The 18,002-nt window shown below is 38.2% G+C and overlaps 1 protein-coding gene across 6 annotated transcripts in view; it reads right to left on the bottom strand.

The window, feature by feature from the left end:
- SPPL2A (signal peptide peptidase like 2A) overlaps positions 1-18,002 on the bottom strand; it is a 29,878-nt gene that overhangs the window by 8,791 nt on the left and 3,085 nt on the right. For 4 of the 6 annotated variants that reach the window (XM_082322195.1, XM_082322194.1, XM_082322198.1 and 1 more), the window contains exons 2-15: positions 16,959-17,078; positions 16,005-16,187; positions 15,079-15,168; positions 11,592-11,725; positions 9,308-9,459; positions 7,050-7,146; positions 5,565-5,666; positions 4,784-4,865; positions 4,469-4,543; positions 3,724-3,780; positions 3,513-3,566; positions 2,983-3,082; positions 2,022-2,099; positions 1,525-1,685 (exon numbers count right to left, since the gene is read on the bottom strand). In XM_082322195.1, the coding sequence (XP_082178321.1) occupies positions 1,525-1,685; positions 2,022-2,099; positions 2,983-3,082; positions 3,513-3,566; positions 3,724-3,780; positions 4,469-4,543; positions 4,784-4,865; positions 5,565-5,666; positions 7,050-7,146; positions 9,308-9,459; positions 11,592-11,725; positions 15,079-15,168; positions 16,005-16,187; positions 16,959-17,078 (1,485 nt within the window). Of the gene's footprint in view, positions 1-1,524; positions 1,686-2,021; positions 2,100-2,982; positions 3,083-3,512; positions 3,567-3,723; positions 3,781-4,468; positions 4,544-4,783; positions 4,866-5,564; positions 5,667-7,049; positions 7,147-9,307; positions 9,460-11,591; positions 11,726-15,078; positions 15,169-16,004; positions 16,188-16,958; positions 17,079-17,803; positions 17,852-18,002 lie in introns of those variants that run through there. The other 2 variants (XM_082322193.1, XM_082322196.1) reach the window with 2 other exon arrangements.

Here is an 18,002-nt window from a genome sequence, read left to right as displayed (position 1 = left end):
CTTTCCACCATCAACTTCACATCACCCACCTCCCCCTGCATCAGACTATCCATTCTCTGAGCTGAGTTCAACACAGCCTAGATACAGGCAATAGTTGCTGAATCCAAACAGTATTGGACTTTAGGTTTCAAACAAAATTCAGAGTAATCGTGAGACTGGTTTGTCATCATAAATGCCAGCTCACAAGGGCTACTGGCACATTCGGTTACTACATGAAGTCAAACCAGGGGGAACATGCACATGTCAAGAGGCAGAGGCAGACAGCTGGTGGGATTTTAAGGACTGCAGTTCCCGGGTAGGGTTAGAGATAACCAACGGGGAAATGCAGAATCCCCACGGCAGCGTGTACACAGCGTGTGCTGCGACAGAACGTAGGTACATAACCAGCCAGCTATTTTGTTGCTGAATGCTCCATGTAATCCTGACGACGCAGGACACCAGTGACGCACAGAGAGTTTCTAAAATTCTAGTTGATCACCAACTTTTCTGAGCTGTCCTTTAATACAGGACTAGTGCAAATTGGAATCTGCATGCTTAGTTCAGTGACTCATGTTATACCACATCAAGATGATAGCTGAGGAATGTTAAAACATGAAAAAACATTTCAAAGAAAATAAAACAGAACAAATTACTTTTTGCCCCATGAGTACTGAACCAGCTATTTCATCTCCCTTAAGCTTTTTTCTGTCGTGTCAACTACTAGACTAAAATTTTCTAAGAGTAAAGACTATTCTTCCTTATTCATTCCAGAAGATAACCAACATTGAGACTAGCAAGAATTGCATTGCGAGTGAGCCAGCTGCATATGAGCCAGCAGTGTGCCCAGGTGGCCAAGAAGGCCAATAGCATCCTGGCTTGTGTCAGGAATAGTGTGGCCAGCAGGACCAGGGAGGTGACAGTGCCCCTGTACTCGGCATTGGTGAGGCTGCACCTTGAGTACTGTGTTCAGTTTTGGGCCCCTCACTACAAGAAGGACATCGAGGTGCTGGAGCGTGTCCAGAGGAGGGCAACGAAGCTGGTGAAGGGTCTAGAGCACAAGTCTTATGAGGAGCGGCTGAGGGAGCTGGGGTTGTTTAGCCTAGAGAAGAGAAGGCTGAGGGGAGACCTTATCGCTCTCTACAACTACCTGAAAGGAGGTCGTAGTGAGGTGGGGGTCGGTCTCTTCTCCCAAGTAACAAGTGATAGGACACAAGCAAATGGCCTCAAGTTGCGCCAGGGGAGGTTTAGCTTGGATATTAGGAGAAATTTCTTCACCGAAAAGATTGTCAAGCATTGGAAGAGGCTGCCCAGGGAAGTGGTTGAGTCCCCATCCCTGGAGGTATTTCAAAGATGGGTAGATGTGGTGCTTAGGAACATGGTTTAGTGGTGGACTGGGCAGTGCTAGGCTAACAGTTGGACTTGATGATCGTACAGGTCTTTTGCGATCTGAACAATTCTATGATTCTATATATATTACCAAGTACTTTGAGAAGCACATACTCAAAGGAATTAACAACAACAAAATACTCAAGGCATCCAGCCTACCTGGTAACTGCTTCCTTTCCAAAACTTCTTCATCTCTTTGCGCCTCCAAGCAACAAGCGAGCTAGTAATGAGTGTACACGGTACAAGATAGAGTAGGGCAGGTTGTCCCATCTTCATTAATGCCAAAACAATGAAAGTCAGCACCATACCAACAGCATAAGCTATAAAAAGATATTTATACATACACAATCAAGAAGAGGTGAATTTTTAAATTAAGTCACTCATTTAGTAAGCCAGAATTATTAAAGTAATATCTTCCTTGTCAATATAATTGAAGAAAAGAGGGACGATAGGTTGCTCTGTATTTGCAAGCTTTCTCAAAGCAACTGACTACCACAAAGAATGCTCACCTTAAAGATGGGCAGGCACATTAAAAAAAAAAGATTATAAAAAGATTCTTGACAACATTGACCCTTTACCCAAAGAAAACTATCTAGGTCTGCCATTTAAAAAAAAGCTAGCATGAAGATTAACACTGCTGAAATATCACGATTTACCTATTGTACAGGAAATGTAGTATACAGAAGATGAACCTGTTTGAACATCAAATCTTCTACAATAGGCAACCAGAAGCCCTTGACAAAAAAAAAAAAAAAAAAAAAAAAGAAATATTTAGCCATGATTTTTTTTCTCCCCAATCTTCCAAACCCACGCAGCATAAAAAGAATTTATAGTAAGACTTCCCATTACTGTATGTTATCTTCTTCCCATTTATTTCTGGGAAGCCAAGAACCAGTTAAGAAATCCTACGGTAAGTCTTGAAAATCAAAACCATAATGCAAATATGAGCCAAGTGAGCTTGGTATTAAAAGGTTTTGTTTTTTTAAGCAAGCTAATTAAATTGTGGTATTTTCAGTTTTGAAGGCACTAATACAGAAAAGTAACAATGTAGTTTTAATACTTTTCTTCAATCGGATTTTAATGCTTGCTCTTAACAATCAGCAGTTTTGCCTCAGTACAAATCACAGGAAAAGGGAAAGCACGCTGCTCATGAGATGGTACTTTGTGCCTGACTTAAGTAATTTGCTGAAGACTCCAACTGTGGCAAAATTCAGCTCTTCTGAGAAAGATGGAAAAGTTTGATAATACATTTTCCGTTACCTCACCTCCAATTAGGTAGCCTAGGATACAAAAATACTATGAAGTCACAGAATACTAGCTTTCTGTGAGATTTCAATGAGATTTAATTAATACTGACAACTGGATTTATCCATGGGACTTGTATTTACACAACACAGTGCAATAGAAAAGCAAAAACCCTTCACTATTTAAGTGTTCTGTAACATACTAAGCTTTCTTACATTGTGGCTTTTGTTGTATTCTGCACTGACAGATCAAGGCAAACTGTTGCATTTGATTCAGTCACTACTTTGTAGAACAAACTCTAATATAAGTCAGTTGAGAATCAAAACCAAAATATTTAATCATAAGTTATAATTGCCAAAAACATGTGCTCACCTGGGACAATAATGTCTCCAAAACCCAACAACGAAAATGGCATGTCACACAGTGTCGATGCAGAGTATTCAAGTCTAGGCACTCTAATAACCACAGGTAACTGTAAAACAGTATTTTAGAAGCCCACATAAATCTAATCTAAAGCATCCTGGTGTTTTGGATTTTTGTTTGTTTGTTTGCTTAAATTAATAAACAGTTTTAATGTAATTAATTAATTGTTAATGCAGAACTTCAAAATAGGTAGAACCTAAAGTAAAAACCAGAAACCAACATAGAGAGTGGATAAAGCTTAAGGCAACAGGTAAGCTGGAATTTCAGATTTACAAATAATACGCACGCACAAAAAAAAGTTAAAACAACATTTAACCATATAATGAGAACAAGAAGTCTGGATTATTAACCTAACTATAGAGTATTGATCAATGATATCCAGGCCCTGAAGAGAATTTGGACAGTCAGGTTTTCCCCAAAAGAATAGTCTTTTCAGAGGGAATAATTTAAAAATCCAGTATCTGAAATACAATCCTTACTTTCTCATGGGGAGCTGAGCGTTCAGTAGGGACTTCCACCAAGTTTCCATCATTCTAGGATCAAACCCAAGTCAACAGGTATTTAATACTTAAAAGAAAATAGCAGAAGCTGGCTATATTTTGTGAGAAAGTTATGCCGAAAAGCACACTATGAATTAGCTACGAAATGTCAGTATTTGTATGTTGCACATATTAAAACAACTATTCATACCTTTTCACTGTTTCCAAAAGGACCAGCTGCAACTTCAACCATTATACTTGCCCCATTCTGAAATTAAGGTTATTTTTCAAAAGTTAGTGGTTTAATATACCAAAACATTCATACTACATTTACAAAAACGGCTTGTACCTCATCTTACAATTCACGATTGGAAACATCCTGAGTATCAAAAGAAATGCACTAGTATCATACAGTATTATACAGTATTTTTTTTGCATTAAAAACATGCAGTCCAGCCTTGGTTTAAAAAACAACAAACAACCCACTAGATGTAGCTGGAAGTTTAGATAAAAACATGTCAGCTTTTTCTGCCATGAGCTTTCCGTCTAAAAATAAAAGACGGTACACTTGCCTACAGTTCATACCACACTGCAAACGAGCACTGCAGAAAGAACTAGAGCATGTTCCAATATACATGTGCTGAAAGCAAAAGAAGGAAAAAAACTGGAGGACAGTAATTTCTCATCATCACACTGTCACGCAATTGAGAACAGCTTACTTTTGGCCACGTTGAAAACTTAGTCATTTAATAAAATTTATGGCACCTACACAAACAGTACACTCTACGGCCCCTACAAGATGAAAGTTTAGGCCACTGCTGTCTTAAATGGAGAAAAACAAAGTCAGCATTTCTGCATCAAGATTACTGAAAACAGTAATCTGATTGACAAAAATATTGCCCCAATGACCCGACAACATTTTTGGTTTTATTTTAAAGATACATTCACAAACATACCTTTGTGATAAATGGTGTTATGAAGACAAAAAATACATCGTATAGAAGAAGAAGGCCTAGAAGTATCACACAGGACTGGCAAAAAACAAAGAAGAAGATATTACCATACGTTTCCAAGGACTGTATAGTTAAGATATTGGTACCATTACTGTACCACCATGTTAAAAAATGTTAAAATTTCTCTCAATCAGTAAAAATGGTAAAGATTTTTTTTTTTAATATATGTTTCTTGAGTGTTGAAAACCTACTTCCTGACACTAAACTTACAGATTCATAGCATTAGAATACTTTCTTAAGGTAAGCAACTTACAATACCTTAAAGTTGGGCATTTTCAGTGTTTTAATAAAGTTTAGGCAGAAAGCAACTCCCAAAATATCTTGCAAAATCCAAGCCCACCTAAAAATAAGAACACATTTTTACACATTGTTCAAACTACTGCTGGAATCTAAGTGCAATAATGATTTTAGATTTTGCTGGAAATAGCAAGATCGCAAAATGGATTGGAAAGCAAGAAATTAGTTTTTAGGAAGTATTACTACCAAATCCAGAAAAATACTAGTTTCAAGATTGTCAACTTACATTAGCCTCTGATCATAAATAGGTAACTGCTCTTTATCAGCGTACTACAGAGAAAATGAGTTGAAAAGAGGCCATAACAAGGCCTTGGTGTTCACTTGTACGATTGCTCGCTTGATTGGAAGCCCTACTTCACATCTGGCTCAAGATGCTACTTAGGATTTTACTGTAATATTTGTGTGTTTGTGGTCCTATGCTTCCACTGGACCATAGGAAGCATAGGTCTTATGGTCCCTATGCTATTTTTGCACTTTTTTCCTCTGTGGCAATCATTATCACTCAAGCTAGTTCTTCCTCATCTTCATAATTTTTTGTAACTCCAAACTACCGCACAGTTCATTTATATAGCTTTGTTCTCTATTATTCCCATGCTTGTTAAGCTTCATAAATACTTTCATGACTTTTTTGAAAACGGCACTGGAGTTTAGAAGGATGCTATGCTCCAGGATTAGTTATGCGATGGGAAGTTCATTAATGACAATTATTCATATTACTCTTAAGTCAGAATGCATCACTTACCTATCTTCATTTCGGAACACTGCCCAGACAACAGCTGCTGCTATGCAGAATACAGCAAGAAAAATAAGCCTCACTTCAATGTTTTTGTTGCAACATGCAATCCTAAAAGAAAATAATTAAATTAAAAATGAAAGCCTGCAACAGCCAAAACACATGCCTGTGCTACCATGGGTCCTTAAGCTGACAAGGTGTTCTCATCCCGAGAGCTTCTCCTTTGCCCGTTTGTTCTGTCCGGACTCAGGTGGCATTATTCTTGCAACGGCAGCGCCAGTGCTTCTCTGGGCTGCATTAAAAACATGCCCACAGACAGTGAACCAAGTTGGGCTTTGACACACAGTCCTCATTTTAGCAAACACATCCAGGGAAGGCAGCAAGCAGATGAACTGAATGACTCCATTTCTGTCATGTAACAATTACGCCACCAGAACTATGTCAGTGAAGGATAGTCACGTCATCATTCCAGAAAGGGGTGGTGGTGGGGAAAAATCAATTTTAGAACACGTAATACAAGATTAAAAATGGAATAACTATGTATTGCAAAATTGTGAACCAATATGTTTCCACTGCCTACTCAATTTTCTGGGACAGTTCTTGAACTGATATTAACTGACAGAAGTAATGCCTGTCTTGCAGCTTACGCAAAACCTGGCATCTTTTCTACCTGATCTCTACCTTTGATGTGCTACTGGATCACCTGGCACTAATATCCTGTACTAAGTAACAGGCAAACATAGTCTTAGGCTTCCAAACTTATAAGCATTGTTCTTTTGGGGAAAAGAACCATTTGTTGCATTAAACATTTCAAGGGAAAATACAGGGGAGGAAAACAGGGACATTCCCAAACTCACCAATACCTGCAGGACACGTAACTCAAGAGTAGTAAGAGGCTATCTGTATACTGATAACCTACTACCTGAGTTAGGACTGTAACCACTAACTTCTAACACAGAGGACATGAGCAATGTCTTGCCTTTGCAAGAAAAAAAAAAAAAAAAAAAATTGAAACAGGCACAGTACAGATTAACATGAGGGAAAAAACCCTCTATTGCCTATAGAGGCAATTGTACTTGCTCAAAACAGTCCACCAAGAACTGGAAACTATTTAGCATTCCCATTGCCAAGAAAACAAAGTACATGCAGGATCCCTCCTTACAGAGTTAAAGTGAGCACATGCTACAGGCAATCAGTATTTTGTAAAACAGCTCAGATAGCCAAGCAGAGCCTTTCAAATTTGATTATAGCAATGCTTTCAAATACGGGTAATGCAGCAAATATCCCACAACACTGTTTTAACTGTTGATCATGCTATGGGTACCTTTAATATCTATTAAAGGAGCTTGTAATTTTCTTTTGTAACAATCCTGCACACTAAACCATACAGGAAAATTTGTCACACTGTTCTCATATTTTCACACTATCCTGAGTAGTGACCAGAAAATACAAAAAGAAACCTTACATTTATAATAGTTGAAAGGTGTACAATACCTGCACTGCCCAAATGGTATTTCTCCTATTAATGCTGCAAGACAGTTGTATAGACTCATTGCAGATGCCAAGCAGAAGACTGATATTATAACATACACTAAAGAAAAAGAATGGAAGATGGGAATCAGTGACAAAATACAATAAAAAAAAATAGCAAGCAGGAATCAAACACAACGATGTACATTTGATATAAACGGTTAACAGTTATAGCACTGCTCGATACAGTCACTGGAGACTATAGCCAGCTGATTACAGAAAGAGCTGAATTCTAAGTGTCTCTGCCATGACAAGAGTTCTCATCAAGCAAAGACTTGACTTTTGACAATTTTAATTGAAAACCTTTTTTTTTTTTTTCCCCCTCCCTTTTCTGTAAGAAGAAATATGTCATCTGTTACTGCTTTCACATACTTTTATTTAATTACGGCTAAAACCAAAGTGCTATTTTACAACTACCAGATTTCTCAATTTGTGATAATACGCCTCCCTGCAAATTTTCCTTTTAATCACTGCCGGCTTATGCATAAAAATTTCAGCATCTCCAAGATCTGACTAATGATTTAGGTGGCATTTTAAGATAGTAAACACCCCATCCCTTCCACAAATTTCTATGTATCTAGGCATCACCTAGTTAGGAAAAAACTCAATATTCCATCTTCTAACAACTTATAGTATATTGTGTATTTAACTTATGGTAAGCACTCTGAAATGTGGACAAACAAAACCAGTTGTTTGCTAGTTGTGGTTTGGTGTTTTTTTGGTAGTGAAGGTCTAGCTAGAAAGCAATTCTGATACCTACAAGGAGATTACTGAAAAAAGAGGTAAGACAAGCAGATTTTTTAGTTGTAACCAAGATTGTGCGCCGTTATGACCCGTTAAGCCTCCAAGAGGCAAAACAAGAAGTTTTGCACAACAGGTTCCTCTGAAGTCAGTAAGAAACCAGCTGTTTAAGGAATCTCAAATTTTGAGACAACAATGCAGAATTAATAATGCCTGAATACTTACAAAAAGATATACAGAGAACTCCATCATAGAGCTCAGCTTTACAACTGGCCTTGTGCTGGAAACACTCTCTCCCTAGTACTTCAGTTACAGAATTGATCTTAACTCCAAGTACTGATATTAGGACTCTCATTCACACACTACAGTAGTGACATATCAAAGGGGAATGGGGGTGTTGGTTGCTTGTTTTTCATTAAATACAGATTATTTGTTTTTATCCTGGGACAGCATGTCATACCCTGGTAACAGCTTCTTTACCTCCAAGAAATTTCATATATGTCTGCTCCAAAGTGCACAGACCTAAGGCTTCCTAGCAAAAAGCTGTTAAATATTCTCTTTTAACCATTCACATTTCTTCCTCCCCCTAACTAATTTGTTACTCCTCTCCCTGTCTCCTTTAAGGAGCCTCTTTCTTCACTTCTTCCTAAATGTCACCTGAAACAGCTCAGAGTAAACAGGGGACATTTTTAACCTAAACCTTTTGATCACATTAAAAGGTTCATCAGTCTTTAGTGGGACAAGTTTAGTAAAGCTAGCATTACCCATAGCCAAGATAACAAAAGCTAAACAAAATCAGGATGGTGAAGTTTCTTTTGCAGAGGCAGGAGGTTAACTGGTAACAAATTCTAGGAAAGAGTGAATTTAGGAAGCTTTCAGAATGAAAGTTACATTGTTTGTACTAAAAAGTGTAATTTAAAACAGTGTACATTTTATGGTTGCATGATTTGAGGGCAGAATTAAAGAAAAAAAAAAAAAAATCAACCAGCAGCTTGGAAACTACATTTTACTGGAATTGCATAATTCAAGAACTTAGCTTTTTGCTAGCATGCCTGAGCTTATTCCATTATGGTAATGCCATTTCGCCTGACACTAATTAAGGCACTGCAACCACAAACTCAATGTCAATGTAGCAATACCTAACAAACGCTTTCACTCTAAACACTACGAAGTTATCATTGCCAACCTCCCAAGAATATCGACACATATCATATACTTTTTTTACTAGTCGCTAGTCATGTCTCCTCCACGTTACTTCATTCGGAACAAGCACTGTCAAGGCAGCCTTCATAAGAGAGTAGAAGAAAGTTTCTCTCTTTTTTAAGTAGCAACTATATCTTTTCAACCCTCAACTCATACATGGAGAGAACAGTTAAAATAATTACATTAATTTTAGTTTAGAAATCTAGCTTTTCAGAATTAGACACCTGATAAGATCATGCAGAAAAATAAATCAAATGAGATTATCCATTGGTTCTTACCTAGCCATTTGTAGAAGAAATAAAGTAAGACCAGCATGACACAACAGATGACAACAAACAAGATAACTGTTACAGGGGTGAAAGTAACATTTTCTTCCTTCTTCCGTCTTGTTTCTCTCTCCCCAGGACTCGCTATTGCTTTCAAATTCTCACTGTTTTAAGAAAATGACAAACACATTTACCTCAGATGACAGAATATGAAAGCATTTTACCTGGACCAGAATTGTTGGTTATAAAGCCTTTAGCTGACAGCATTTCAGTCTAATCCTTCATACCAATATTGGACTTTAAAATGACAGAAAAATGGTATGCTTAGTGTTTGAGTTTCTCTCCATCTTTTACTGGCAATATGCACTTCAAACCTAGCATAGATCACAAGGAAAAGATTAACTGCCCTCTTTTCCAATCATGTGGCGATTGCCAACTTTAAGGAGTACCCTAACCCTGGTCCACGTGAGGAAAACTAGTCTGATACTGAAACTCCTTTTCAGGATGCATGCACTCAACTCTATTAGCGCATCACCTCTGACTACAATATTTCTTGGGCTAAATGCAGTCAATCTGATAAATATGCCTATGATAAATCAAAATCATGGGTGTTACACACTGTTTTAAAACATCAACTATAGACATTAAGCGTCTGCAAAACCCATTCATGTCAGCAGAACGAAGCTAGCTAAGTACTAGTTCTTTTAGCCTTACACCTCATAATTACAGAGTAAATGAAAGAGAGGGGGTGTTAATTGGGGATTTTCACTGGGAGTAAGGTTTCTGTGCATACATACTCCATATTTATACCTCACCATGCAAAATAAGGAGACTTAAATTGTTGCGTTTGTTCTTTGAGCAGATAGCCCTACTACTCTTTAGTACAGACGCTAGTGCAACTTGCCCACCAGACAGCATGTTCCTGACAAATCCCAGGACCTACCTACAAAATGCTAAATTCAGCACTGAAACAGCTAGCTTCAAAAGAGAAAAATGCACAGGAGTAAGATGCTTTGTTAGATGAATCACCTTCTCAGAGGACATGCTTTGAATAAGCAGCTTTTTAAAAAAAGCTCACCCTAGATTTATGAAAGTGCGCTTTAACAAGTTTAATATAATTACATCCAGGTATTTTTCAATATAGGAGACAGCATCACATTTTATTATTTTAGCATTCACTGCAGCCACACCCTATAGCACTGCAGGGTAAAAAAAGAGGCATAAGCAGATCCAACCTTTAAAAGAAAAGAAACACCCCCCCCACTCCTTCTGCTTCTTTAATCTCTTTAAAAATCACTAGATTTGCATAACTAGTGGGAAAAAGGAAGCTGTTGTTATCACATACAATCCACTCCCTGTTGTTCCGGGGAACAAAGCAGGAGAACAGCACTGAGAATGGGAAGCCCTAGGTAGTAACCCACACTGGTCCATCCAACGTACGCAGACATCCAAGAACTACTGCAGAATAATACCATGCTCTGAAGGACCGCTACATCCAGCTTAACCCCAGACTAAAAACAGTTCTGTGCATTGAGTGCGCTTCACTTCACTGAACAAAGCCGCATCCGCCCCAAGCACAGTGCAGAAACCCTTCCTGCCTCTCCTCTCCCTGCATTTGCCACATTGTACACTTCCACTCCCTCCCCTTCCCTGCACAGGAACCGCTGCTGCCTGCTTGCCCCTGCCTAGCGCTGGAGCTGCTATTGCCCCGGCTCTGTTGCTCCACCAGGTAACACACAAAGCTAAGCAGATAAGCCTGGTTGGACTTTAACTGTCTGGAGCCACCGCGACACAACCAAACTGCATTCCCCAGTGCTCCCAGTGACAGGAGTGTGGTGCAGAGACATGCCAGAGGGTGCTGCACAGCCAGCTGGGATGAAGCAGTTGTACAGATCCCTGCTAATGCAGACACCATATACAGCTACATAAGCACCTCTTGGATCACTGGATTTAAAGGTGTCACTAAAATACCTACTTTCTATCATGGATATTGGAGTATTACAATGCTAGTTACAGAGTATTTCGTAATTTGTCCAAATGTTAACTCATTCCTCCTCCCAAGAGCTGCATTATCCCTCAGGGACTTTTACAATCTACTGCTCAAGGTTTCTCAAAGACCTACGGTGATTTTTTCAAAGGTTGCAGTCCTCAAGCGTTTCATGGCAAAGCACCTAATTGCACCTAGATCTTCTAACTTTTTAACTACCAACCTAAAAGAACATAATTTCTCACTGATCATAGTCACAGTTTTCACAAATTTGTAGTTCACATAATTTAAGCAGTTTAACAAACTTACAGTTCTGCTACTCCGCTCCAGTAGCCTCCTAGTGCCACCGTAAAAACAGCAATTAGGAAGATGACAACCATACTGCAATCAAACTCTGGCAAAGGTGGTGAATACAGAGTCACGTTAACTTCATTTCCAAGTGTCTAAAAAAAAAAAACCAAACAAACAAACACCATACAAGTTGGTCCATAAGGACGACAAAGAAATTATATGGTTTATTTTCCAACAAGATGCATGTCATGATTTCCTGCTCTTAACCTACACAATCCTGAGAGTAAGTTTTCAACTTACTGCAGAAGACATCCCATATATTTGCCTTGGTCACTGTAAAGAACAAATGCTTTCTATGCTACCTTTCAGGATGGTCAGGTTTGAAAACAACCCTATTACTACTGCTGTGGAAACATATGGATACCACAGGCAAAATGGTACTTCTTTGCATTCTTTCAACGCTTCTGAGAAGTTGTGCCTCTAGCCCAAAAGCTTTTCATCCCCCAAATATACCAAGTACTATCAAAGACTTCTGCTCTGCAGGAGAGCATATCTGAGTCAATGAACTTGAAATACAAACTCACAGCTCCAGTGAGATATAAGCAGAGATCTACCTCTAGCTCTCGAAACCACAAAACTCACAGTTCAGATAGGCGCACGATGCTTCAGACAGGACACAGTGAAAACTCAAGGTGGCAGAAAGTTACTTAATAACAGCTTTACACGACAGTGATTTGAGATGGATTCAAAAGAAAAGAAAGCAGTTTCATGCTACTTAAAAAAATTAAGACCAAAGTAAAAAAACAATCAGCTGAAGGACACTGAAGAAGATAGGAGGGAACATGGAGACATAACTGATACGGAATTCTACAAAAATCTTGAAAGCAAAACCAAGATGCTTCCATTTGAATGAAAGGAGAGATTTAAGAAACAAAGGATAATTTGACAGGAAATGGAAGGTGGTAGGGAAGAAAGGTTTGCTGTTGTAGTCAAAGTAAGTTAAGGCATCTAAAGCAATCCTGCAGTGAAATGAGACTTCAAAAGACAGCAGAAAACCAGATTTGTTAACAGCCTGCATGTGGGATAAGAGCAGGAGAGGAGACGAACATGCCAGGCAGGTTTGGCTACAGGAAGATGAAACTGGCAGTGGAGAGACTGAATGGGAAGCTGAGTAGTGTAGTGGAATATGCTGGCCATATGTGAAGAAGGTTGATTCATTTCAGCATCTGAATTATCTAATTACAGATATTAACCTTACTGCAGGCTAAAGAAGTCAGAATCATTCCTTTGCCTGAAGTTATGGAAGTTCAGAAAACAAGAAAGAAAATTAAATTCTAGTGAAACATTGCAGTTGTATGAAGTGGAACATAACATCAGATAAAGGCAAAGAAACCCTATTCAAATCACAGAATCCTGTATGTAAAAATAAAACAAAACTCCAAACAAACCAAACCACAGACAAAAAAAAAAAGCACCAAAAAACCCTAAGAAATCCAAAGGCTTATACATTTTTAGCATTAAATTCCAACATGTCTTAATCCAGTTTTTCCTTTAAGTTCCAGAAATCTTATAAAGTATAATTCACATTAGAACCTAGAGTGATTGTTTCCTTTTGTTCCTATTGTTCTGCTCTTCACTAAAAACTTGCAAAGTCTCAACTTCCACCACAGGGAGCACTAGAATCAAATACATCACATCAGATAACAACTCTGCAAGAGAGCTGTCCACTTACTAGAAGGTTTGTAACATTCTGCTATTGCTACCAAGACTCATAGTATACCTGACTCGAATGGTGAAAGCTAACAGATGAAATCTTCTAAGAAAAAGTAGAAAGAATGCTTATGCAAACTAGCTACCCTCAGACTGGTGCTGTCTCTCTTCTAAATAAAAGGAGACAGTTGGAAGCCTTGAAAAGAGTTAAAACAGAGATACAACTGTAGTAGGAAGAGTACAATGGCTGCCAGCTTCTAAGCAGCACATATCATTCAAAACAACAGCTGCCAGTGACATGGCAGAAGGCTTTGGCAAAACACATCAGAACTAGGAAAGGATCACCTATAGTCTAGGCTGTGTTGCTCACTACTTTTATGAAGGCAGTCTCATTATAAGACAAACCCAATTCTTCGATTCAACAGCAGGATGAGACATCATCTGGCACACTAACCTACTAGCAAAGTTACTCTGGTGAATTACTATAGCCACACAGAAGCGATTCTACACGATACCACCCCAAGCAGCACTGGGTAATAAAGTGGTGCAGAGAAGATTCAGAACAAATTAGGGCTCTACCCTTGCCCTAGTTCCCCTTCATGTTAGTAGGGCATATCTGAACACCACTCAACTAAGCAAACAACACTTGTCTTACTTGAAGGAACAAATTTCGAGACAGAGGACAACCCGAACCAAAACACAGTATTCATCAAGACTATGGCAGACTGAAGACAGTCATCACAAACCTTCCTTCAGTCATGTCAGTGCTCGGCAAGAACCAATCTTTAATGGGAACAGACAGAAAACAACCAAAGTCCTATACATCTAGGCATGGTTTCAGTTTGCATACTTACCTAAGACAACCTCCCATGGCAGCTCTGAAGATTAAGAGCAGAAATGGTGAAGTGAGCTTGCAAATTCAATCCAAGCAGCTAAGACTACACAGGTTAGTGCTAGCCTCTGCTATTCACAGAAAAACATGGGCAGTGCAATTCCTGCCTAGCAAAGCTATTTAACAATAAATAAAAAACAAAACAACAAAATAACAACAGAAAAAGCCACACCGAAGAAAAGATACTGTTTTCTTTAAAACCCTCTGCAATATTCTGTATCCTAATATTACATGTCAAGGAAAACACTCCAGATAGCCCCAAAACAAACTCCCCTGCCTATAATGTGTAGGAGATACCACAACTGCCACATTTTAATGACACACGCTTGGCATCTCACCATGAACTCATGAGCAGAAACTCAATCTATACTGCCTAACTGCTCTGTAACAGATGCTGTCATGCTATATAAAGAGAGCTCATCATCTAGCAAAGACAAAAAGAACCCTCACACCTTCCTCAAGATCCAGCCTGATAAGGTACTGCTTGCCTGAAAGATATGATACCGGCAGATACAAGCTCAGCTGTTCTAGCTTCTGCGCTAAAGGAGCAGCCCTCTCAGGCCATAGCTCTTGACGTATGTCAGGCATCTGCAACTGTATGCAAGTCTACTGGAAGGCTGCTTATCTCGTTTAGCAGGAAGACTTCTAAGATTACCCTCCCTCCAGTTAGGTATTACGTTTCCCATTCTTAGTGTTCTAATTAATCATTCTCTCAAATTGACCCGAATTAGGAAGACTAGCACTTCCACGACTTAATATCCATCCTCTTCTGTGAAACTGAAAGCAGTATCTATGCACATTCAAATCAGGTAGACATGCACATCTGACCTGAAATTATTTTGTTTATTTGTTCAAAAATTTAAGTTTATACAAACCATAACATGCTGAAGTTATATTACTTACCAACTGCATATCTACTATGTCATTATATCTTATAAGAGCAACTGGAAGAGTCACATCTTCAAAATCAGTCTTGTTATCTGAAAGAGGAGACTAAAAGAGAAAGTGTCAGTGCTAAGTATGTTGAGCATAATTGCAAAGCAAGTTAGATCCCTTAAAGCAGATTATCCTTTAAATTTCAGTGTATTTGTAGGAAGAAAAAAAAAAAGCTCATTCAGCACCTTTTGCAAAACGTTAGTGAAGACAGATGTGCTTAAATCAAAATAGGTGACACTACCAACACATCTGGATTCATAAAGTTCTCATGCTTTTATAGTATTACAGGGGATAATCAAAACATTGTTTTTATTCTCTACACTTTTAAAACAGGATTAAGTTTTCATGATAATCACACAAATCCATAAATTGCAAATATTCGTTCATACATGTTGCAGCTGTAATAGAGAACAAAAAAAACAACAGAAGTATCTGTAATGGTATCTCAAAACGCCTCTTTTTATTTCCAATTTTGGATTAAATTTTCCTAGCTTATTTTTTTCACACGTGTCTAAAACAAAGTATCAGCCAAGATTACAGCGAGTTCAGAGTACACTAAAATTAGGGAACGATAAAGACAGGCATTTGCACTCAGAAACATGATTAAAGATACAAGGAACAGATTAAAAATACAATTCAGCTGCAGATACTTTTACACGATATAACACAGCGCTGCACAGAACTAACTCGGAACAACCCTCTTGGTCTCAGGAACAGCAGCTGTGCCAGCACAGGGCTCTGTGGGGAAGGTTAATGACTCATGCTGGAATCCCACACATTGCCAGCGTCCTCTGCTTTGGGGTTTCTCTCAGCTAACCCTGCACAACACTGCATCGGACCAAACAGATAAGACACTATTTCACTACAGAAGAAAACTATATGTTGTAACTTACCAGCCTAGGTTTACTGGCAATCAACAGCATTTTAGCACCCGAACTTTGTGCAATTCTTGCTTTCTCCAAAAAAGTGCAGTTTCCTCTCATCACTACAACTGCTTTGTCCTTCATTAAGCCAGAAGGAACTTCAGAAGAATTGCACAGTACCGTAGAAGTCAGGTTTTCCAGAGTCCTGAAAGTCTGCAAAGAGAAGGGGGAGAAGAGGAACGGGTTGAAAGAAGGGAATTTGATAATGCGAACTAATCTAGAAGACATTACTATGCTCCCTAATTTGAGGGTTGCCAGAAAGAGGCTTAACAGAAAGGAATCATTAATTCAGGAACATAAAATCAGAGCAGCAGTTGCTGCAGCCTGCAATACTGAGGGACATTTAGAGCAGCGTATAGCTGAAATATCTAGCTGTTTCTAAACAGCGATTTCACAGCAGTCGTTGCTGTAATTTAAACATAAGAAACTGGTTATATAGAAAAATCACTGCTTGTAGTTCTGGGCAATCCAGTGTACACTCTGTGATATTTCTAGGTTTCACAAGCCAAAAAAGCACTGACAAATACAACATAATCAGAGTTCTGAATTATAATACTTGTTCAAAAACAGTTGGTGAGCCTGATAAGATACTTATTACAAAAGAACTTAAAAAAGAAAAAAAATTCTATCCTTATTTCAAAGTTCAATTCCACATTGACAATTGTTTTTAAATTATTGTCAGTTTTCTTTAGTTAGTCAAGACATCCCAGTGGCCAAAGTAGCATAGCAAAGATGTCTGGGGCAGACAAATGATTTTTACTGTTTTACATTGAAATGTTTTTTTTGGTGGGGGACACCACACAACCCAAAAAGGTAAGTATTCAACATAGCACCTATTTAACGCAAAATTTTGAAGCCCAGTTATAGCTGATCCAAATTCATATTACATTCTAGTTTTAGGGAGTATGATCATAAGCTACTTACAGCATTGTCCAGGCTCTTTGGAAGAGATACCCAATTAGAATTGTAAATTATGCAGTAATCCTTTGCTACTGGAGGCACACCATTTCCAGAAGCGTGCAGGATCCCCTCATCTGCAGTTACCTGCAATAAACCAGGGTGTTCTGAATTAAACAAAGTTCAGACTATCAGTGTACAGATAATTCTTATAAAAAGCTGTTAGAAAGAGCTGTTTGGAGAAAAGGAATTTATTCAAATAATTATTTTATATAATGACTGATTTAATGAGATGGGTAGCTTGAAAGCAGGATGGAAAAATAGTAAAAATCAAGTCACTGCATAAAACTGTTTATCCTCATTTTAAATACAATGTATTTGTTACATGTACAGTTCATGTCACCAAGTAGAATACCATCAAGCAACCCAGGCAAATGATTTCAGATTCTGTACCCTGTACTTTCCAAAAAGTGTAAAATTTTACACAGAAAGCAATTAAAACAGTACATGGAAAAGTGGATTGAAGTCTTTTCTCTCCTTGCAGACTCTAGAATTTCCCCTACTAATAAAGGTATTATATGGCAATTCCTAGAATATTTTTTACCAAATAACTGTAAACACAAAGAGATCAACTAGTGTACTTTAAGAAGAATTTGTCTAGTCAAGGAAATACTGGTGTCTCTTAAGATTACTCTCAGAGTCCCTCATGTAATATGATGTCAGCTATTTACTAATAGATATGAATTTTAAAACTTCTGATAATTTTAGGGATAGATACTTCTCCCCAAGCATTAATATACTAATAAAGGTCAGGTATCTATGTGAAGTAGTGAAAACAAATAAGCGTCATTTGTATCTCAAAGAAGTGTCACCTTAAGAAAACTGGGAGATGATCTCATTTCGACTGTTTTGCTTGAGAGAGAAACTGAACTCAATATCAGGAGGTACCAATAGACGAAAAAAAAAATTAAATCCTCTTGTAAATTCCAGGTTTGTCCGAAAGAACACTGAGATATTAAGCTAGAAGTAGGCATGAGTAAGGGGGGAAAGCCCAAATATTTGTCAGATGTA

This window comes from Platalea leucorodia (assembly GCF_965183815.1).
Source record: "Platalea leucorodia genome assembly, chromosome: 9".
NCBI classification, from domain to species: domain Eukaryota; kingdom Metazoa; phylum Chordata; class Aves; order Pelecaniformes; family Threskiornithidae; genus Platalea; species Platalea leucorodia.
This window is presented reverse-complemented; position numbering and strand designations above follow the sequence as displayed.